This window comes from Electrona antarctica (genome assembly GCF_951216825.1).
Source record: "Electrona antarctica genome assembly, chromosome: 13".
Classification (NCBI taxonomy): Eukaryota; Metazoa; Chordata; class Actinopteri; order Myctophiformes; family Myctophidae; genus Electrona; species Electrona antarctica.
In genome coordinates this window covers 9,686,402-9,710,075 of record NC_136794.1, presented here as the reverse complement: position 1 = coordinate 9,710,075, position 23,674 = coordinate 9,686,402, and the positions used below count along the sequence as shown (strand labels likewise).

Genomic DNA, 23,674 nt, shown 5'->3' with positions numbered 1-23,674 from the left:
TCCTGTTACTTGTTTTGTGTTCCGAGTTTCTTACTTTCTTTTGCCTCTTTTCTGTTCTAACTCATATTGTAAGTGCAAAGTTGAGCTTGTACAACAAGGAATTTCACAGACTACTGTATACCTGTAAGTGCATGATGTGACAATAAAGTCTTTGAGACGTGGTCTAGCTGCCGGGTATGTCGTTGTAAACAGAAAGGTTTTGCGAGCGTACAGTTGTTTCAAATAGTTATTGGCAATAGCACACATTTTCACTGTGACAAAGGGCTAGTCAACAAAGGACAGGCCAAACAGCATAATGTTGTCAGAACTGGGAGAAAGGCCAGGGAACGCCCAGGCTCATTACTGACTGAAGACAAAACAGACCTAGGCTGGCAGAAACAAGAGAACTGAAGGTCAGTCACTCTGCTTCTGCTTCCCTGTTACACAAACTAGAAAGTGCAGACAGTTGCATCCATGCCAGAGAGCACAAGGACACTCTTTGTGACTCAAGTCAAGGAAGGAAGGAAGGTAAACTGCACAAGTCAAGGCAAGAGAATACAAGACTTCTCTGGGCCATTCTTTAGCAATACAGCAGAATGTGTGAATCCACTTCTCTAGTGGGGACAGAGGGGGAAAGACATGCAACACAGGTCTACAGCCGGAAGTGAACCGGGGACGTTATGATTATGCAGTCGATGCAGTATGAGTATCCGGTCAACTACCGGGCCGGCATGCCCCTTAAATACATTTTCCTGTATATGAAATGCAGAAAATCAACACACTCTTAATTTAGCAGGCACAGCGGAAGAGGAGGGGGACACTTATTGATGACAGAGCCCCTTAAAAAGCAAGAGTGATCTGAGCCAAGGTCAACTGAATAACTTGTTTTAGCACCAATGAGTCTAAAACAAACAGCTGCTCCGCATTCTGCACACAAATCTATCACAGTATCTGATAAGCACAGGTGGCCTGTTTGTTGCGCAAATATATGCTTTGGTTTTAGAGGAAGAGACATTATGTAACAACTACAAAGCTGCGCTCTGCAGATCTCCACCAGGATCGGTTCCCTAATCAGCTGTGTTAGTCCATCAAGGCACAAGGAAGCTGGGCAGGTACCATTTCTACAACATACATTGCAACTGTATGCATTTTGTGCATGCCCACTATGGGCAGAAGTGAAAGTGCTTTTGGACGTGTGCTCTATAGAGGCCCCCTCAACATGTGGGTTGATTGGATGTTTCATTAGAGATATGGCATTTGTGACCAGGTCTGGCAAATAGGCCCTCATCTCGACCAGAGTAATTTTTCAGTTTTTTACAGATTATTAAAGTACAGAATGTAAGCTTTCATATGATGTATCATTCAATGAAATTGGAAACTATTTGAAGGAGATATTACCCAAAGCTGAGAAAATCCCCTTGTTCACAACATTTCAACACCTAGAGCTGGCTAGCCTACTTTGACTTATAAATGTATACATTTAATTTGCCCAAATCAATAATCTGTTGGAATGAAAACCTTCTTCAACATTCAAACTGTGTTAATATGAAAAAAAACGAAAATCACAAAAAAAAGACAAAGCAAAAATGTTCTGCCTTTTCATTATAGTTGAGATGAGGACCATTTTGCTAGACCTGGTCACATTTTTGTAAGAATTAGGCCCGCCCACAAATCTTTGAAGGTAATTACAGGCAAACAGTATGGAGTATCAAAACCCTGTTTGATGGTCATTGTCACATGACTCACCAGACTATTTGTACCTAATATGATGAAAATAAAGGAGAATTGTTTTTTTCCCCTGAAGTCTCCTGAACTAATTGGTTTTTCGAAATCCATGCCGTACACCGCATCTCCAGTAGATAAAGAGTGCAGGGTTGTGCCCCGAAAATAGCTGATCTACAAGCTCTCAACGCGTCACAGGCTAGCACGAAGCGTATTTTTGCTAATTTGGGCCAAAAGTGCCCTCTTATGGGATTTCAGCCCCTGCCTCTCCAACACTCTCTGCACGTGCCTGGTGCCACCATAAGACTTATGTTAAATATTTGGGGCAGAGGTTCTTCCTTGACCTGGTGAGTAAGTGTACGTGCGATATTTGACACCAATTGGTCCAGTGTTGTGCAAGAAAGATTTTCCACAGCTTTACAGGTGGACACACACACACACACACACACACACACACACACACACACACACACACACACACACACACACACACACACACACACACACACACACACACACACACACACACACACACACACACACACACACACACACACACACACACACACACACACACACACACACAGCCACGCACACGAATAGAGGTGAAAACTGCCTCCCTTTTTGGCCTGGCAAAGATCAAAATGCCTCAATATCAATACCGAATGCAGGAATTAATATAGGAAAAGGTAGGGAAACTGAAATCTCCAGTAAAGGTGAATGAGAGTTTTGTGTGGGAAAAAAGAAAATTCAACCCCCCACACAAGAAGCCAATTCATCCAAAACGAGACAGGGAGATCAAATATTTTTGCCTGACCGACTCCATGTTGTTGCTGTGGCTACTTGGACCATTTTAAGGTCAAACACTTAAAGTGCCTGCCTTCAAGCAAGAGCGTGCAGGGAGAGAAAGAGAGAGAGAGAGAGAGAGAGAGAGAGAGAGAGAGAGAGAGAGAGAGAGAGAGACAGAGGAGTCCTTTAAGATACCGAGAAAAAGGGAGTACATCATGTATGTATACTAAACCATCTCTTTGCTGACACAAAGATCTGACTTGTCTAAGTAAGAGTAAGGGTGTGGTTACGTTTGCATTCTGTCAACTGGCTTATTTCCCAGGCATACTTGAAAATTTCCAGTCAATATCTGGAGATCACAGCTTGGCACAGGCTGTAAGACAAGACTCACACCAAAACATGTTATTAAGAATTACCACTGGCAATAGAAAACAAGCTAGGCTACATTTTGGGTTTCCCGTAAGCCTGATTTATGCTTCAGTGACAAAGTATGGTGTGACCTGTCACTTGACAAAAATAATGTACCGGTATAATCAACTGAGGAAAGTGTTGATTTGTCATTTTGAAAGAACATGGTCGTCGTGAGTGACACGTTGCATGACTGTCTAAATCGGGCTTTATATGACAATAATAATAGTCCCAACTACATGCACAAAATATGGTGGCTTCAGGATTGTCTGTGTGAGTCCCACTGTGTGCTCCTCTGACGAAATAACCGAATACATAATAAATCTGCCAAATTTAACATAATTACACAAATAAGTAACTTATTTGGTTACTTTGAGCTTGTGAAATAAAGTGCAAGTTCTTCTTCCAAAAACAGCTTTTGATGTAATAAATATGACATCAAGTTAATGCAAAGACCCTGCTTTTGAAATCACAGTCAAGGCAACAAAGCACTGTGTTATGGCTTGGCCGTTGATTGATATAAACATACGGTGTCAGCTTAACATTTAACAACCCAGGTGTATTATTCATAAAGTAAGATGACGCCCACCGGTGCAGCATTTGATCTGATGAATTATTTGCAGTAAACCGAATTCAAGGCCAGTGAGTGGAGGCAAGGGCAGAAACTGAGGCAAAATGGTGCAATGGAACAGAGATGTTAAAAACGTGTTCAAAAATGCATCCTCTCACTGTAAATGTTCCCCTGGTTGTCGTTAGCTCCAACCTGCACACAGACTATTCTCTCCCTTTGAGCTTTAAAAGAAAATAAGCACAAGGAATGCCTTTAGTAACTAAGTAGTTTATCTCTCTGTACATCCTTAGTTCCTTCTATCAACACCATCATACCACACCACAGGGAAACTCAAAACCACACAATTACTCTACAGAACCTGAAATTAAACCAAATGAGACTTTTTCCAACATCCATAGCTTATTGTTTCAGTATAATATGAGGTTGGAAATAAAGGCAGATGAACAGAGAATAAGTGTAGATTGAGACCAAAGGGCCATCCAAAATTCCCAATAATTAAGCACCTACTGTGTACAATACTAGTGCTACTGAAATTGAAGTTAATTTATCCAGAGTTAAAACCTCAAGGCAAAGTTAGTGTATACACTACATACAGTACTGCACAGAGATTCCTTGAATTCATAAGCATGACTGGCTTTGCTTAAGTCAACTTAATCACCTTACACTAAGCACAAGAAAGATCTTGTTTACTTTTTGTGTCCATTGTTTAAACGTAAAGAAAGATATGATTTATCCCCCAATGTGTGCTATAATGAACTAGTAACTACTGTAGCTACTAGCTAGCCACCCTAAACAAAGAGGCATGTTGGCTTCTAATGTAAAATAAGTAATCCCCGTCATTTGCAGTATAGTGACAAGTACGGTGACTTCATATTAAATGCTGGATAATAAATTGAGGTTAAAGACATGTTTTGCGAAATAGCACCGAAATAAATCGTAATGAAATAGCTGACAAGTCAAAAGAGGTGATTCTCAACAAAGAATACACTTTGATAAACTTTGCTTTGTCTGACTCACTCGCCTGTGGAAGAAGGGAGGACTGTATAAACGCATCTGTTGTGATAGTGTGATTCCAGCTGCACCTCAACACAGTTACAACACCCACTCAGTGCTTTTCCACCTGCCTGAGTGGACACAACAGAGGGGTCAAGCTGACAAACATGGTGTCCCAAGTCAACACAAAACAATAAGACACAGGCTCCCGTACATCTCCCCCTGATGAGGGTCAAAAGCTCATTATATCAGACAGAAAGCTCTCTACATACTGTACCTTTTGCACAGATTGTTATTCATACTACTGTAGCCTACAGATTTTGTTCAAACTATTAACACTTTCAACTTGGCGTCTAGTGCATGTCATTATAGGCGAACATATTCACAAATAAGTAAAATAGGAGATCAAATAAGCCCACAGCGTATCATGATGGACAGAAAAAGAAACGTAGACACTGTCATTCACTATATTCTAATACAGCAAATAGATTTAACACTGGATTTTTTTTTAATAATTTGTATGGACTTGTCTTGGACGAATTGGTTTGCATTTCGGGAAATCCAGCGCTGTAGTCTTGACAAAAACTATAAAAGAAAGAATAAATACTCTGATATACACTGAGCTGTGACAGCAGTACTCGGGTTACAAAGTCCACAAAATCAGCCTCTGATTTATTGTTAATGGAGTGGCTCCATGTGGTATACTACCGTCCATACATCATGCCCTGTGTCAAGCTTCTTAATAGAGGGTACGTGCATGACATCATCATCATACCCGGAGGTTATGCAGAACGCCAACTGAGTAGCAAAAGAACTACACTTTCTGGCCTTGATAGCCCATACATCCAAACAGAAAAGTCCTATCTGATTTCATTAAACAACGTTAAACTCGCTTTGCCACTGAATTTGCCACTCACTTTATGCATGCGCATACCCTCTATTCGTATATTGGCAGAAGAGGTTTCTTCAGGTTCACAATATCAAATAATGACTACGTCCACACTGAGATTGGATTGGAAAATTAAATGGTAAGTAGGGAGGCACAGAAATGGAATTTCTTGGCCAAAACCGAATACCGAATATAGGAAACAGTTGGCCAAAAACCGAATACCGAATAGCCGAATATGATTAATTATTATATATATTGTTTCCCTTATTTTTTTGTACAGTTTTTGTAGGCCTACCATTGCTGTCATGGCCGTACCTTAATGGTACCTGATTATGGCAAAACTTAAATTAAATAATAGTCACTATTATGGGTCCATAAAACATTAATTAAGCACTTTTGAATGCATTCATTGCATACGTTAATTCCAGACTGACTGCTGAAACATTGTAACAAAATCTCTGATGTTTGACTGTGACATGTTGGCGGTGAGCCAGCCGTGTACTAAGTGTAGGTTGATGTTCAAACGTGTTTTGCTAGTATGTATCCAGGTCATCACAACAAAACATTAGGTTACGTAGGTAACCCTGTGTTTTGACTATTCAGTGATATTATTCGGCTTATTCGGGCCCAAACCGAATAGGCCGAAAATGCATTTTTAGCCATTTTCTGCAGCCGAATATTCGGTGCATCACTAATGGTAAGGTTTCCAGAGGAGATTGTGTGCACATCCTGTACCTGTATGTATGCCACAAGAATCAAGGAGAAGGTAAAACATCTCCACACTGGTTTAAAGCTCCGAAAAACAGATTTTATTAATGGCACACCGTTATGTCTTCAGACATAAATCATGATTTAAAGATTTAAATGTGCCATTAATAAAATAACTTTTGGGTGCTTTAAACCAGTGTGCGGATGCTTTACCTTCTCCTAAATTAAACAGTAACCCATTTGGGTTTTTTTCAATGGACAACAATCCAACAGAATGGACAGTGGTTACTCTTTCAAACTGTAGGCAATGACATACACATGGGGAAATTTGGCAAATTCTCATTTCAGCCTTCAAAGCACTCTGCCACTGTATCTCCACTGTCACAAGCATTCTATACTGTCATCTTCAGCAGGTAGTAAGGCTCTTTATTGTTGCCCTCACTTGGCTATTTGACAATCTGCTAATGTCACTTGGTCCCTTTTACGTCACTGCAGGTTTTGGACCACAGCACGGAATGAATTTTTGGAACACAGCAGGCAGTCACTGACTCAGAGCTCTTGGGGACGGAAGATATTCAACAGTGATTCTGTTCCAAGTCAGAGCACAGGGGAAAAGCCAGTGGCAACAGTTTAGACTGCAGACAACCTTGATCTGCCCATCACGGAATTAATACTGGCATGAATGCAGTGAGTCAAAGGGTTCGCTGTTATGACAATGCAGCCTTGCCTAAATAGATAAGCAGTAAGACGGATACTATTGCACTATTAGAGTGAATGAATTTGGTCTTAAATGTGCAAGTGGTTACAAAAAACAAATTGAAACAGGTCCATTTCAAGATGATGAAACATGTGTTAGGGCTGTAATGCACTGATTTCAAAAGTTCAACAAAGTGAACAAACCAGATTTGTGCACGCCGATAGCATGAAGTTTAACACACTTTGCTTCCTCCCGTGCCTCCAAAGGAAACACACCACAAGCCAGGCATGCCACTTTCATGCATAGTGTATTGTCTGTCAGCAGTTGTTCACATTGGACTTTATTGTGTCCAATTGCTTACATAATATAATAGCGTTCCATGAATCATTCCTTCTGTCAAGTGAGCCCCTTTCTTCAGCAAGACGTCCTCTGACAGCCAACCAGACGTACCCTTTCATATCTTATCGACTGAAGGAAGAAATATGCCTTCAAGCTTTATACACTCTATACCCGTAAGTTAGTACAGAAAGCCAATAATAGCATACAAGCATGTCCCTCTCCTCTGCCTAAAAATAAAGTAATACTGTGGTGTAACTTAAAATAACAAAAAAAAAAGAACTTGAGGAAAAAATGACTTGATTTCACAGTAGGCTATGGGTAAATATTTACACTCAATAGTTAAATTAACTGGATTTTGCTGTGTAATGTTCTGCTATGTGGCAGTGACCGTGGAGTAAGGTTCTCATTGGGTGAAGGCGCATTCCTTGTGTTCCATCCTGCACGTGTTGCTACAGTAGCAACTGGGCTACCAAACCAGTTTTTCTTGCGTAACAACCGGTACCAACACACAGACTGAGGTGACTTTGTGTTACATCCACAGTACATTATACACATTCATGTCTGAAATGGGAGAGTCCAATTGCCTTAAACATTAATATGTCTCAAACATGTTGCCCGGCCTACTCCTCTCAGCTTTCAGCAGAAGACAAATGGTGGACTCTGGTCTTTTACCTACCACAGGAAAGGCATGGTATTTAATATCCTTCAAATATGTGGCTATTACTATGTTTGTATAAAAGCATGACAGTTTGACTGATCCTTGTCATGTGATTCATGAATTTAAAATAGAATAACATAAACATCCATAGTGGCCTTGCCCCATACATTTAACCACGTGTTCATTCTCTCTATCACTCGCACACGCACGCGCACACACACACACAGCTGCTTCAGTACAGTAGTCTTGTTATGTTTCATAGCAAGCATTTCTTCTGAGAATGCTTGTGTACAGACTGCGTGTTATCTACTCCCACCTTCTTGAATTTCAAATGTGTAACAGATGTTTGTTACTCAATTATTATGCACTGAGAAGTGCAGAGAAAGTTGCTGATTCAATATTGTGAGTGTGGTGCCATTGCAACGGCATTAGAGCTATGGATCAGAGCTATAGTGCCAGGGATTCCCTGAACATTGGGGTAGATTAACTTTTCAATAAATCCAGGATGCCCTGCCTACTACATTATACACACAAATGGGTGGCCTAAATACTGTTAATACCCAAAACAAACATGTTGTGTCCACTCAGTAATCTACTCAGTGCATAGGCCCATTTGAAATGTAGGTATAATAATAAGTCCTGGCTTTGCATGACATTGACATCACTTTTGGAACTAATTAACCCACACAGAAAGGACGTCATGAAACTTATTATGTTCATAATCATATATGTCATATTTAGGTTCATATATGTGCATATGTGTAGATAGGTATGACATATCTATATGCAACATGAAATATGGCTCTTATATAGTGCCATATATGCCACATTCAGGTCCATACCTTGTTAAACGAATTAATTCGTTTTATACAGTAATCAATGCAAATAAAGCAGAGCCACAGGCAATGGCTTACACTTAATTGTCCCACGTTGATTGATTGATTGAAATATTTATTAACAGTTTGCAGAATGGGTACATTTCACATGATTGAAGGCACAACTCAATACAAAGACTGTTACTGTGGACTTCACACTGATAATAAAGCATTACAGTGACTTGATACACGTGTGTTGTGTGTGTATAGCATATTGTTGCGAGCCACCGTTGGAAATGTAGACTTTTATCCTGGGGAAATATCCTACCTGGTTGGGGTCATCGGCCTTGAAGACATGACAGGACATATTGGACTCAGGATCGTCAGGTTGGTCCCGGATAAGGTAGGCAAAATATGTAAGGTCATTGCTGTTGTGGATGAATCGGAAAATGAAATGCACTTTATGCTCGAATATGAAGACTGACGAGTTGGCGTTATTACAAGGGACGCATCGGATGACCGGTGGAGTGAGCACCAGCTGGACTTCTCTGGCCTGGATGGGACCAGAGTCATTCTTCTCACTTTTCCTGCGGATCTCTGCCACCAGCCACGGCAGCATGGGCAAGGTAGTCCGTCGGTCCAACGAGGACCAGCCGATGTACCACAGATTGAATCTTCTGTTTACCATTTCATCCTGCTGACACTCCATGATCGCCTGAAGGTTGATGACAGAAATGTCAAACGGTCTGCTGAGCTCTTCTCACTGAGAGAACTTGAAGGCTATGTTCAAAAATGACACCAGGCTATCATTTCATGTTCGTAAATGCACGCCCGAATAGGTGACCTAATCCAAAACTCCACGTTGTGCCTGTGTGACAACAGCAATCACGTCCAAACCATGTCCCAGGTGAAAGTTAAAACAACAAAGACGAACATGTGCTCATCAACAGGAACAGCGCAGTCCACCCAGCACACCAAAACCTCTCAGGATTTTGTATTATTATTTTCTAGGGTGACATATGTACTTATATCGTCATCTTAATTACAACTCTCTCTCTCTTTCTGCTCTGGATTAGTTATTGGAATGAGCAACGAGCAATGTGCGTGAAACAAAGCCCAAGTTTCACTCACAGCGAAAGCTTGCCTGCTAGAACGTGGCGTTGGCAGCCTCCGGGCTCCAATGTAAACAAAAAATGTGACTTCTTGAAAGCGTTTCTCTCTTCTGAATGGGCGTAGAACTGGACGGAGTGAATAGTTCTTCTAGTTTAACATCCCGCCGTGGACTCCCTTGCATTGTGTCTGTGCCTGTAGACTGCAAGACATCATTGATGTTTATCGCGTTGCTGCAGTCTGTCACTCTCTCTGTGTACAGTCTCCCCTCTGTGATCCCAGTTCATCCACAACGTCTTGGAGGAGTGGCCGCGCGCGTTACGAACCCGCCCACCCGCTGCATGTGCACGAAAAGTGGCTAGTTAGCTTGTGTTGTGCACATGTGTATGTTTTTTTTAATGTTTTTTAACGTGACAAACATATTTATAACATAGGCCTACAATACAATTATATAAATAAAAATAGACAGATATATTCAGATATTCATACGGGATAAATTGTAATCGTCATGATAATATTTACAAATAACTTTTCCCTTTTGTTTATCCTAACCCTTTAGCTGTTGCCTCCATCCATGCAAGAGTGCAATGACATCATGAGTTACTCCAAATAATACATAACATTTGTCCACTCATCTCCTATGCTGTATGTGTATGGCATAAAATTCAGGCTTCAGTCAAGTATGTTTTTGAACTAGAAACTAAGTGCCATGTTTGCAATTGCAATTGCAAGCAGTCTACCCTAAAAATAGCCTCAGTCGATGTAACGCCATCATCAAAGCACTATCTGAACCCTGCAAAATGCTAAAGCCTACTGTGCCGGTACTAGCAACAGATCTGAAGGTAACCGTAACTCCCTTATACAAGGGACAAACTTTTGTAGGGGTTGAGGTCAGAGAAAAAACATGAAAAAACTCTTGATAAATAGGCCTACTAGTGTTGAATAAAATTCATTCGAATCGTAGCGATAAGTATGGAATCATTTAAAAGTTCCAAATATTTATTTTTACTATTTACAGTGATGGTCAAGACAGCTACGGTGTATAAAAGTATAAGTACAAATAAAAACAAAGGGTGCAGATCATGACATTATCTGACTGCACAGTCACACAGTTATAAACTTATGGCGTACTGTATCTGTAACAGTCATATAAAGTGGGAACAGTGACTATAAGTAACTTCTCCATAAAGGAGGGCAGTTTTTGAATGACATTCCACAGCCTTTAACTTATATTGTTTTCTAATAATGTTATGGATTCCATGTAGGAAAGTAGTCTAGTAGCCAGAATGTGAACCCGGACATGTTGAGTACACCAACATTTTATGTTAGAAATGTTTAGTATGGGTCCCCAGCATGTAGAAACTGCCGGATACTAACTTGCATATGTTGAGAAATGTTCATAATTGGCATAATATCTGACCATACCATTAACAACCTATAAGGGGGAAAAAATCTAAATTTCATCATGCTTTATGTAGCATGTGACATGTCAACTAGGGGCTACCCAAATGTGCTGACATCATCACATTTGTGATTACGGCTATGGCCGTTTTAGCCTAAGGAGTGTATTTTGTGCAAAACTAATGCTTGGAATGGATTCAGCATCATGAAAACCCCCTAGTTTGACATGTCACATGCTACATAAAGCATGATGAAATTTGGAATTTTTTGCCACATATTATGCCAATTATGAAAATTGCTCAACATATGCAAGTTAGCATCCGGCAGTTTCTACATGCTGGGGACCCATACCCATACTTCACAATGGGGCTCTATGGGCTGGCAACTAGACTAAAGGTGTTAAACTAGCCAAAACAAAAGCAAACTGAGTTTTTGTAAACAATAGATTTCCAAAATCCTTTCTTATAAGATATCCAAACTAGAGAAACAGTACGAAGTAAAATACATTCTTATATTATTTAAGTCTCTGTCTGTGGTGTAATAATAGGTAGTATGCAGTGTATAGCTGGAAATTTGCGAATCGATAAAACAAAAGCAGTCCATTGCGCTCACAAATAATGTACACAAATACAAATACAAAATAGAAGCACTCAACAGTATTGTCTAATTGCATTTTCCTTCTTTTACAACTGAAAAGTACACCATGTTAAAAGCAAATTTAAGTACTGATCAATGCAAACCATGTCATCATAATCAATGTAAACCTTATCAACAACAGACAGCGGTTGAAACAAATGTCGCTCCTCTGCAACATAGAACATAGAATAGAACAGAACAAGTATTACAGTAACATGAGGAGATTGTTAATTAATCATAGAGCATTCCACTATATTTTGCAATGGTGATGAAACTCATTGAACTCATGATACTCATATGTATAGTTGTATTTGAGCAATGTGCCACGGGTTCATTAGTAACGAAATCTGCAATTGCAATCATCACACAGTCTCCAAAACAGCAGCCATCTCCTTGAACTGCTTGTGAAAGTTCTGCAGTGGATGTAAAGAAAAAAAATCCAAGTCAGGCATGTTTATCAAACCGATTAAGGCAATCAAGTCATATTGCAATTATAATTAATGGTGCAGATGCTTTATTAAAGTGTAATCAAGCAAACACTGGATTGATAGGGCACATACAGTACATACAGACCTGAAACTGGGGAATGGTCATCTCAAAAGATCTCTGACAGATGTGTCCAGATGGATGTGCGATCTTCAGCAGTAGAGACACATAAGGAGAGTTGAGAGACCGACAGGTGTCAGAACTCACTGCCATGCCAAGTTTCCACTGCATGTCCACCAACTAGATAGAAACAGCAAAAAACAGACAACACCAGTCATTTGCCATTCTTATGTCAGAAGTTGAACAAGATTTGCAATATCTGTATCGTGTTTATCAGCAAATACAGTCAATTGAATTAATTTATAAAAATAAATTAATGTCATACCTGGCCAATGCTGAGAATGGCTTGGGCATCTTGTTGTGCATGGACTAGCGGCCCCTGTTCACTCCACAGCCTGTGCATCACTTGAAGAATGGCTCTGGGCCACTTCGTGCAACCGTCTTCCAGTCTCAAAACTAGTTCATCCCCAGAAAGGTTACTTTTCCCAGCCGACCTAATACATAGCAAACAAAACGTTTAGTTTATCTTCATGCAATTATTGTGTAATATTTTTTTTTCTAAATTTGTATCCCTCGATATTGTAACCCATTTTTTCACCCCTGTGCCAATTATCTAATGTGATCCTGGGCTCTCTACACACCCTCCGCCAACCTAGTCCCCATATATGGGGGACATGGGGAGAGCAACGGACTTGAACTCATGCTTCCTTCCTGCCTGAGTGTCCAAGTTGCTCCTTTACACGTGACAGGGGGGAGTTTCCCTGGTTGGACGTAGCGCGTGGAAGGAACACGTTATTCCAACCAATTCCTTTCCCCTCCATCAGGCGCCCCGGCTGGCCAGGGGGAGGCAGTTTGTTTAGAGACCAGGATTACTGCATGTTTTTGTGCGGGTACCTACCCTAGGGGACACGGGGAGAACATGCAAACTCTGCACAGAAAGGCCCTTTCGCCAACCCCGCCTCGGGTATGGGCACTGATGACGCGGAGGAGGAAACACGCCGCCAGCACCCACAGCGCCACGAGCGGGAATCGAACCTAGGACCTTCTAGCTGTGAGGCGACAGCACTACCAGCTGTGCCACCGTGCCCCACACCCCTTTAATATTTTAAAGGTAAATATAATGCCAGTAAGTACAGTAGGACACCTTGCCATGGTAACAGGTACGCTCGCCCCTTTTCCATCTCGCCCCACTACTCTACCTAGCTGTAAATAACAAACATAATTCATGTTTGTGATTATTTAAAAGGTATTATCATATTAATTTATCATTGTTAAGTTCACTCTGTATATCCACGGGCATAATAGCACGATGATGCCATTACAAAACATGGGCTACATGGAAGAAATGTGATTAATAAAACGAAATTAACTGCTAGAAGGTCCTAAATTAACTTAATTAAGCAGTCACCGTCTCTGTGACATGTTGTTCTTTCTAAATGTTACAGAGTATAGAGATTGACTACTATGCAATCAAATAAATCTGTATACAAGATCATTTCAGATTTCGGAGAGGGAGGGAAATACTAAATGAACTCTTAACTACATTTTTAAAAATCGCGGGGGCGAGTTGGTAAAGGGGCGAGCAGTCTCGTATTCCTTGCCATTAAATACTATGGGTGCCTATAGGGGCCACACACCATTACATGGGACAAATACAAGAGGGAAATTACCTGAACGTTAATAAGAGATATCTGGTAATATTTTGTATAGTGTCCTGGTCGAGGCTAACTCCAGATCTCTGAAACCTCTGTCCAGAACATGAAAATAAGTTATGAAAGATGTGTTATATTACGTGAAGATCATTTTCTTAGAGCAAAGAAATGTTAAGACATTTTTACTCACATCAGAGATTTCTGTTGAATCTACACCCTTAGTGTGCCCTTGAAGATAATTTAGAATCTGCTGACACTGTAGATTAGAAGATTAGTTATTAGAATCAATGAACATCTCTGAAGGCAACAATCCACCATGTAAATGATGTAATGCTAATTCCACACTGCATAGCTACCTGTTGCACTATACTGTAGTGCCAAGCAAGATTTTATATTAAACAAATCATGCTAAATAATGTGTTGCTACTTGCCATATATGTATAAAGCTTCAAACTCATCAGATTAATATCTGATGAGTTTGAAGCTTTATAGATGTAGACATTTTTTCAGTTTTCACCAGAACCAAGTGGACAGTGTTTTGCAATGATTTGTCAAGCAGTGTCACATGAGCATCATATTGCTACTACTAGTATGCATCATGATACCAAAAGGGTAGCAAATAGCAACATCAAATCTAAAACATAAATAGATAACACTATGCTACAAGATTTCAGTGCCTGGCTTTTCAAGTACTGACGTATAGTAGTCTACTTCTAACATGTAACAGCTGCTATCTATAAAGTTACAGCATGCAGAGAGAGAGAGAGAGAGAGAGAGAGAGAGAGAGAATTCTCACTGTTTCAGCCAATAGATCTGCAGAAAGCCTTCCAATGTTTTCCACAATTTTGTGTACATCTACAAAAAAAGAGGAAACAAGAGGGGTAAGACACATGCTTAAATGTGTAGTCTCGCGTGTGGACGTTGACAAACTTTAAGTTACACACGTGACACGACATGATTTGTTGACATGACATGTCAACAAATTAAATACGTCCCGGTACATACAGGCCGCGGCCGGCCGGGACAGTGACGCCGTTATAACCATCAGATGTAACAGTTCTGTTAATGTATCACTCACAGTCACTCCATCATCATGTCACAGTGAGTGTTGGTCTCATCCCAAGCTAACGTATAGCTAAATTACTGTAGCTTTGTTTAGCAACCCCCAATTTTGCACTACTACTAACTGAATGCATACGGATTAGAAAAGTTCTTATTCGTAGTAGGGTCACCTGAAACCAATTTTCCAACGAAAGTCAAAACCCACCATATGATGTGTCCAGCCCAGGCATCTTCGCTGAAGTTGAGAAGTGAAGCAGCAGTCTCTATCAAGCGTCACGTTAGCATAAATATTAGTCGTACTTCCGGTACGTGGATTTCAAAACAAGACTCAATTATTTGTTTTATATATTTTAAATAATATAATAATATACGTGTAACGTATCGTGTAACGTATTATTAAATTATTATTGTAATAATAATTGTTAATTTATTTTTTACTTTGTGGGGAAAATAAAATCACAATTAAATATCGTTTTCTATCTTTTTTTCCGGTTTTTATTTTTTAACTGTATCTTTACTTGATGCAGTTTATTGATGAGTTCCACAGGACTCAACAGAAACAGTTAATTCATTCAACCCTAAATGATTCAATTTCAACCCTAAATTATCGGAGAGATCATTGAGGGAGAACCTCATTTACATTGATGCCGAGATTACATACATTAAACAACAATGATACAACATAACAACACAAGAACAACAAAGAAAAACAATAAGCTAACAAAGTGCCAAGCACAGTGCCCAAAAGAAAAGTACAACAGCTCCATCTTGTGGATTCTCTGCGTCAATGCAATATAACAGTTTTCGCACATAATTATGGAAAATCTGTCCATTAAAAGGAAAAAGAAACCATACAAGAATAATGCAGAGACAGGGATTCGTGGAATAATTTTGTATATTGTACAAAGTGTAGTGGCAGCGGTGGCCGAACGGATAGCGGCGCGGTCTAGATACCGGAAGGTTCCCAGTTCGAACCAGCCGTCCGACACGTTAAAAAATTACCACCGCTGAAATGCCCTTGAACAAGGCATCAACCACTACGATGAAATGTGTTCTATGAGCAGGGCCTGGCTGGAAACAAGTTCTTGAGCTTAGCCCAGATACCCTGGGTAAATATAGATTTCATTTCATTTCATTTACCGGTGTAATAACTGGTAATGAATGAATAATTAGTGCCATGCAGTCTGGTCTTCTGACTGTACTTTGCGTCACGCCCATGACACCGGGAATGTTCCATTGTGAGACTAGCATGGGTGTATTTATAATTAATACCAAATATTCCGATGACCAAAAACTCAAAGAAGAGCCATTTTTGCGTAACAACATATTTAAGAGTTTACTTTATGTTTAAATACATGTCACTATTGTACAAAACTGGGGTCTATTCATTGATATGTAGAATTATGCATGAAGTCACCACCCTTTGCGGTACTTAACTACTCGGCGTCCAGATCAACAAACACGGAAGCGCGACCCGCGTGTCAAAAATCAGCTGTTAAAAAAACAGAGTCATTTGCTGGACTGAAAGTAAACCCTACTGTCTGTTACCCTACTCTAGTCTGTTGAAGGAACAACTGTGTGTTCAGAATGGATGGACAACGCTGGTTGCCACTGGAAGCCAATCCGGAGGTATTATCAGTTTTCACATGCGTAAAACAAATCGTATTGCGTTATAAACGATTCTCAAACGCGTGACTGAATGCTAACTCATTGCTAACGGTTCCTAGCCTACTACCGTAGACTGAGAACAAAAGCTCCAGTGGATCGGCGTGGATACTAGTCTGCTAAAAGAAAACGTGTTGATACAGTTTTATTGGAGCTGTTATTTATTTTTGTATTTATTTTTTATTTTCAGGTCATGAACCAGGTACGTGCATCTCTCTCTGCACTACAAGAAGGTTAGCCAATATTACATTAGCTACATTCCCAGGTGTGGTTTGAAATGCCAGAAGTTTAAGCCATCTTTCTTTTACAATTATTAAAAACAAAACAAAAAAACGATGCACTTTTTTTGTATAATCGGTCAACGTGGTCATTTCCAGTTAAGTCATGTATAGTTTACTCTTTACTTAGCCCTGAAACTAGCCCTGAAACATGACTGTCATGATGAACCATGGCTACCCTGAAACATGACTGTCATGGTTCACAAGTACGAGCGTCATGTGAACCATGGCTGGCTACTCTTTACTAAGCTTGACACATTAAAAGGGGAAAGTGTTTTTCTTTAAAGTAGCCTATATTCGCAGTTTCGCACTGAGCTTAACTTTCATTGTCTCTTTAGTTTCTCTGTCAGTTAGGTTTGCGTCCAACCTGGCAGTTTGGGGATGTATATGGTTTAGATCCAGATCTTCTCGGCATGGTACCAAGACCAGTGTCGGCTGTTCTCCTGCTCTTCCCTGTCACAGAGAAGGTACAGTCAGTCTCGTTTCTGCTTTCAGGTGGCTATTAGTAAAAATCCTGAGTGTTAACCCCATTTAGGACTGAGGCCGATTCTAAAAACGTAAGTAAGTTTTCTGAAAAATTGTACATACGTAGCAACCCAAAAAGGGGTTCCCGTCCTGAAGGGTAAAAACACGAAAAGGGGTTCACACCTTGACTGGGTGGGTATCTGGAATGCTCGCCTTAAGACACACACTGCCTTGTTTTTTTTCCTCCAACCTCATGCCGACCACTCAGTGGGGCGTTCTTGTATCTGTTTCCCTGAGAATAAGGTTAGAAATACGTTTAGGGTTAAGTTTAGGAATAGGGTTAGCTTTTGGCACCGTTTTACTGAGGATAAAGTTAGGTTTAAGCATAGTTTACTTGGTTACGTACGTTTAGGAATACCAACCAGCCTGAGCAGTTCCGGCGGCTGTACGCCCAGGGCAACTGTTTGTTGGTATTCCTTGAGTGACATTGTGTCCAATGTACTCAACCCTACTCTGCATAGCAGAGGCAAGGAAGCAACCAGGTGCTCAGGAGGTGCGCAGGTATACAAAATGTAAAAATAGTAAAAAGGTGCTCCTGGGATCAATCGGGATAACACATCTATAGAACAAAGCGGAGATCCGGGCACACTTAAAGGTTAAAAAGGAGGAAAACTTTATTCAACCGACATGTTTCGACCTATACGGTCTTCATCAGGGCTCACAACTCTGCATAGGTCTACATAATGATGGGCAAATGTGACTGACTCTTCATTCCCCTGTCCAGTATGAGTCATTCAGGCTAGAGGAGGAGGCGAAGATTAAGACACAGGGACAGGAGGTGTCTCCTGTAGTCTACTTCATGAAGCAGACCATTGGAAATGCCTGTGGAACAATTGGCTTAATTCATGCTGTGGCAAACAACCAAGGACATCTGGAATTTGGTAAGTGCTTAACAGTAACAAGTTTGTCCCTTCTTAGGTCTCAAATGCTGACATTCACTCTCACATTGTAACTTAGTTTGAACAATGTTGCTAGCTGTTGCCTTGGAATTTGAGAAGATACTCTATTATATTAATGTTGCCATAGCATTGATACAATGGGAGTTTATGGTAGGTTATAACAAAGAACTACACAGTATGAACTCCAGTTGTGTTTTTGCCTTTTTTTTTTTTATAAATTCCCCTCAGAGCCTAACTCTCCTCTGAAGAAGTTCCTGGAGGAATCCTCTAAAATGAGCCCAGAGGAAAAGGCTGTCTTCCTGGAAAAAGATGAGGTAAAACTAAGAAGATTAGACTAAATAACAATTCATTACCAAAACTGTGATAATTCAATTGCAGTTATGTAATTTGTGACTAAAGAACTCCCCTTCTCTTCCAGAGTATTCGTGTTACACACGAATCCAGTGCACAGGAAGGACAAAGTGAGGTTAGCATTAAAGGACCACTTCACCCATTTTCAACCTTTTCATATTATTTCATTACTCATAAGATAAGAACATTTTCAGTCCACTCAATCTGTCTCAGAGGAGGGCTGTGGACAGTTCAGATGTTAAACTGCTGCTTACCAGTGACATTATTTATAGGCAGATTTGTCTACTTTCAAACAAGACAAAGACCCCCCCCCCCCCCCCTCGCAACGGGTTAATATCAAATGAGTTCAGATCTGAGCCAAGTCTTCTGAGGAGGCACGTCTGAAGCCAGGAGTCTCCAGAAGTAAAAACGGATACACACACTTCTGTTTCAGTATGCTAAGTTTACAGGAAGAGAAATTGCTTGATTGAGCACTTTGTTGAAAATGAATTCAAAAGGATAAATGCACAAAGGCTTGTTTCCATCATGGTCCTTTTTGAGGAAGAGGGTGCTGGGAGCAACAATACAAAACAGGGATAAACTAAATGTTTCTATTAGCTTGGCAGTATAGGCAGGTTTCTGAACTGTCCATAGACCACCAACGAGAGATTGATTTAGTGCATGGAACTGGATACATTCATACAAAATGAGTATGGTGTAAATCTATTACACTTCATAAACGACTGACTTGATCTCTGTTGTTTTCTCTTAGGCACCAAGCATAGATGAAAAAGTAGATCTACATTTTATAGCATTTGTGAATGTTGGAGGACATTTACATGAACTGGGTAAGCTATCAGCTACTGACATTTCTTCTTTGATATTACAAAGATATTTATTTAATTTTTTATGACTACAGCAATAGGGAACTGCTCAGACAATGCTCCTGGTGAGCACGAGGACCCGGGTCGAATACATTCCGGTCTTGTCACATACTGTACAGCATGGTTCCCCAATAGGCGGCCCCTGGAAGAATTTAGATTTTGTTTTTGAGGGGGTCCCAGATTTAAATGGGGGGCCAGTAGCCTATGCATGTCAAACTGGGCATCCTTTTCAAATGGGGTCTTGCCCTGAAAATGAATTTTCAGGGCAAGACCTCGTGCGTGCGGACTCGGCCCCCAGCCTGGTACCCTAGTCAAAATATGGCCCTTGAGGAAAATTAATTGGGGAACCCTGCTGTACAGTATCTCTCTTCTTTCTGCCCGTGGTCTCTCGACACTGACATATGTCAGATATTATCTGAAATGAAGCTTTAAAATCAACCATAATTTGAAAAGCACAACTGCTGACTAGTACTCAACTTGAACTACCAAGAAGAACTACCAACTAATTTGGTTTTAACAGGTTATTTACTGTAGGCCTAGTAAAAGTTAACATGTTGACCGCATCACTGCATGGTCCAATATATACAGCCGAATTTGCTGTGTGTATATGGAACATAGCCTCAATTGCACCTTCTTAATCTAAATTGTATATGGAACATAACCTACTGTGCACAAAAAGTTTACCTAACTTTGCTACTACAGGGAAAACATGCATGCACGTATATGTTATTATTTTTTACTATTTTCTATGCTGCTAGGAACCAAACAAAAATACGTTTTACTCTTATGTACCTGTACACAAGATGTAACAAAGTACAACCTTGAACCTTCATGTGTGCAGATGGCCGCAAGCCTTTCCCTATTGTTCATGGGAAAACCTCTGAAGACACCTTCCTTGAGGTAAGAAATTAACGCAATGACATAATAATTACAAGTCAGTACGGCAGTGAAAGACATGATATTGTTGCCTGTTTAATAGTTCATTCATTTTGTTTCTCTTGATCTGTGTTCTCTTGTGCAATAGGATGCTATAGGGGTGTGTAAGGTTTTTATGGCTCGTGACCCTCAGGAGCTTCGCTTCACAGTTGTTGCCCTTTCCAAAGCATGAAGCTACTCTTCTTATGACACTCCCCTCTGATCATAGAGAAAAGCAAAGAGATCACAACTGCCAATCATTCTGAAGTGCTGACTTTATTTGAAAGTTAGATTATTTTTTATTTTAGATAGCCTGTGATGTGGAGATAACGTTCAAAAGAAAGGGAAATCATTCTAAAGTAATGTTCCACACTTGTTATGTTGCTGTTAAGTTGTGCACTCGGCAAGGGAGTTAAAATGTTGCCATGCAACTAAAATTGGTTGGTGTACGATCAAAGTTTCCCATATTACTTGAAACCTGCACTAAAGTTTGATGTGTATTTGGCACTTAGTGGTTGAGATAACAGATGAGACTGCGAAATTGGCTTGAAAGAATCTCCAAGAATTTCTTCCAAACCTCTGTCTGAAGCCAATGACATAAAAATCGGTTTCATAAGATGTTGATAATTAAATTCATTAGAATACGAAGAAAAGAAGTATGCTTAAAGCTACTGAAGTAATGGTGTTAAAGCTGATCTAGGTATGCAAGGCTAACTTGGGAATTCACAAGATCAAAATGTAAATGATACATCTATGCGGAATGTGCCTACAATTTTGTAATTATAAGAATTGGATGTTCTGTCAAATAAAAACACATTTATAAAACGTTTTTCTCTTTTCTGTCTTCTCCATGCTTTTGTACATTATTATGATGGACTGTATTTCAGGTTGTATTTAAAACTGCTAATAATAAATGGTGTTAACATTTATAAATATTAACTTGTACTGTTTTAGATGGGTTTGAAAATCTAGTGTAGATTGGAAGAAGACTTCCAAATGCCAATGTATGGTTTGCCACCATTACCTGGCATTGATCTCAGCAGTGGAAGAAACTTGACAGATCTTCTATCCTACCTGTAATAATTAATAAATGTCTATTAATTTGCATGGTAGTTTAAGTAAAAGGTCTAATGGTTGGTTAGCAAACATTAAAAAGCAATGGCTTGAGTGTCAACATACTTATTTTATCAATGTCATTTTGTACATTCTTTCCAAAAAGTGTTTCTTGTCATTACTTTATTGTAATGGTAGCCTATAGGCTATTATACATTTAAATTCTGTACTTGTTGTTATTTTAAGTAAAGATTTATGTCTGTTTGTGCATACCGATTAAAATCTGGTCATTGTGTGACCTCAAAGAACAGCACAGCACCACATAATTACCACTGGGCGGCGTCTCAGGAGAGTACCGTGCATGAAGATTTCAGGAGAGCGAGAGAATCGATGCTGCAACGCAACTTCAGATGAATAGAGTTTTGCAGCTCCACTGTCTCCCACTCTCCTTTAAAAACGAACTATTACTTAGTTACTTCTGCGCGTCCCAGAAAAGACACGCTTGGTTGCGGAAAGGTGGAGCGGGCATAAGGGATTGTCAAAGTAAAGGTGTGTCAGACTCAGAGCAGATCGCAGCAGGTAGGTAGGCAACAGAACTTGAAGTTAAACCTTATGCATCTATCTTGTTTAATGATTAGCCGAGCTAACGCAACTAAACGAAAACATAATTCATCAGTATAGAGGAGGAGAGGAGTAGTAGGCTAGTATTAAACCCCAGGTGTTAATAGGGCAATGGCGGTCACCGCTTGATGACTGTCTGAAGGTGTCTAGTCTATGCTTGTTTGAGTTACAGGTAGGCTATCACACTGTCAGATATATACAGTATGCTGGGTCGGTAGCTACTCGGTATATGATTTGAGGTTCGCACGGTCACTTTGATGTTATTCAGGTGGATAATTTCTTGTGATGGAGTGGCGTGAGCAATCAACTGTCGGCTGCGAAGAAGCCTATTTGGAAGCACAGAGATGGCTTGAGGTAAGAGCAACAACCAATCGTCATAGCCTATTCTTTCTCGGTTGTGTTACCCTACTGCCTACTTTCTACCATGTTTATAGGTGTTGGGGCTCGACAACACCTGTTATTTGTTTATTGAGACTGAGGGGTAGGCTACATTAAGTTTGTAAAATGAGAGAGACCCAATGAATGGTCACACTACTTGTTATTATAGGCTACATACTGAATGTTATTATTATTAATTACCTAAAACTGTGGTAGAAGAACTTACTTTTTACTTCTTACCTTCAAAGGTAACAACAGCTGGAGGTAGATCAAACAGTGTATATAGGACAATGGTGTTTACTTTAGCAAGCAAGCATTGTGATCTTATTTAACTATATTTTGGTACTTTCTTTATACCTCACTGTCCTGTATATATTCTGCATCTGTCTGTTCTCTCTCTCTCTCCCTCGAATCCCTTCTAATCTGTAGTGCATAGGTATTTGATTTGTCTTTGACCCCAGTTATCATTAGTGTGAGCCAGCTAGGTCCTTTGCCAGATCTTGCCTAGACCTGCTCATCAGATCTATGAATTCTTTCAGCTTATGCATATGGCTTTGAGGAAGAAACAACAGACCATTAATTAATTGTGTAGAATGAATGATAACAGCTGTTATGCTACTGAAGATAAGTTAATGTGGAAAGTCAGCCTGATCGACTGACCTGTTTCAGATTTGTGTTAATCTTAAATAAACAAACATTCACACTTTAAACACAAACACGACTAGCGTATTGTTATAACAATAACCTTTTAAACTTATTTGGGACAATGACACAATATGTCATGTTTGATCATTTTGTGAAACATCGGTGTAGGTGTGTTTTCATGTAGCCTGCAAAGATTTGTCGAGAAGTAAAACTAACATACATATCCTGTGCTTTCAATTACACTTTTCTACCCTTTTTAAATGTCAAATTATCCCAAGTTTCCATCAAATGTCCAGCCAGCTATGCCATTCTATCTTTTTTCCACTGTTCCTTCTCTCTTTCTTTGTAAGAGAGTGAAATTATGTTTCCTGGCCTCATGAATTCCCTTCTCAGCAGGGCGTCAGGGAGCCGGTGCACCGGCTGTAACTAAACAAATATTGTTCTAATTTCATGAGGGGTGAATCTGAATACTTTCTATGTGACATCAGCGTCTCTCACACTTGCAC

The 23,674-nt window shown here is 40.0% G+C and overlaps 4 protein-coding genes across 15 annotated transcripts in view; 2 read left to right on the top strand and 2 right to left on the bottom strand.

The window, feature by feature from the left end:
* Window positions 1-9,953, bottom strand: part of tbc1d4 (TBC1 domain family, member 4) — a 46,885-nt gene extending 36,932 nt beyond the window's left edge. For both annotated transcript variants that reach the window (XM_079517428.1, XM_079517429.1), the window contains exon 1: window positions 8,897-9,953. In XM_079517428.1, coding sequence (XP_079373554.1) covers window positions 8,897-9,277 — 381 coding nt within the window. In that variant the 5' untranslated portion in view covers window positions 9,278-9,953. The remainder of the gene's footprint in view (window positions 1-8,896) is intronic.
* Window positions 8,901-21,300, top strand: uchl3 (ubiquitin carboxyl-terminal esterase L3 (ubiquitin thiolesterase)). 3 transcript variants are annotated; one of them, XM_079517430.1, is made up of 9 exons: window positions 16,450-16,604; window positions 16,831-16,842; window positions 17,257-17,385; window positions 18,168-18,324; window positions 18,571-18,656; window positions 18,761-18,808; window positions 19,445-19,520; window positions 20,398-20,456; window positions 20,581-21,300. In XM_079517430.1, the coding sequence occupies exons 1-9, from the start codon at window positions 16,563-16,565 to the stop codon at window positions 20,662-20,664; spliced, it is 693 nt and encodes a 230-aa protein (XP_079373556.1). In that variant the 5' UTR covers window positions 16,450-16,562; the 3' UTR covers window positions 20,665-21,300. The 3 variants fall into 3 exon arrangements, with proteins under 3 accessions (XP_079373557.1, XP_079373556.1, XP_079373558.1); XM_079517432.1 differs by having other exon boundaries at window positions 16,515-16,604; window positions 16,831-16,873; XM_079517431.1 differs by lacking the exons at window positions 16,450-16,604; window positions 16,831-16,842 and adding an exon at window positions 8,901-8,971.
* On the bottom strand, window positions 11,721-15,281 carry commd6 (COMM domain containing 6). The gene is made up of 7 exons (XM_079518238.1): window positions 15,181-15,281; window positions 14,710-14,768; window positions 14,104-14,169; window positions 13,932-14,008; window positions 12,587-12,755; window positions 12,289-12,441; window positions 11,721-12,128 (listed from the first exon to the last, which is right to left on the bottom strand). Exons 1-7 carry the CDS (start codon window positions 15,203-15,205, stop codon window positions 12,078-12,080), a joined length of 600 nt encoding a protein of 199 aa, XP_079374364.1. The 5' UTR covers window positions 15,206-15,281; the 3' UTR covers window positions 11,721-12,077.
* Window positions 21,301-21,893: 593 nt separating the features above from the next.
* The window catches only part of lmo7a (LIM domain 7a), a 67,888-nt gene continuing 66,107 nt past the window's right edge, over window positions 21,894-23,674 (top strand). For 6 of the 9 annotated variants that reach the window (XM_079519184.1, XM_079519185.1, XM_079519188.1 and 3 more), the window contains exons 1-2: window positions 21,894-22,103; window positions 22,414-22,499. In XM_079519184.1, coding sequence (XP_079375310.1) covers window positions 22,431-22,499 — 69 coding nt within the window. In that variant the 5' untranslated portion in view covers window positions 21,894-22,103; window positions 22,414-22,430. The other 3 variants (XM_079519183.1, XM_079519181.1, XM_079519182.1) reach the window with 3 other exon arrangements.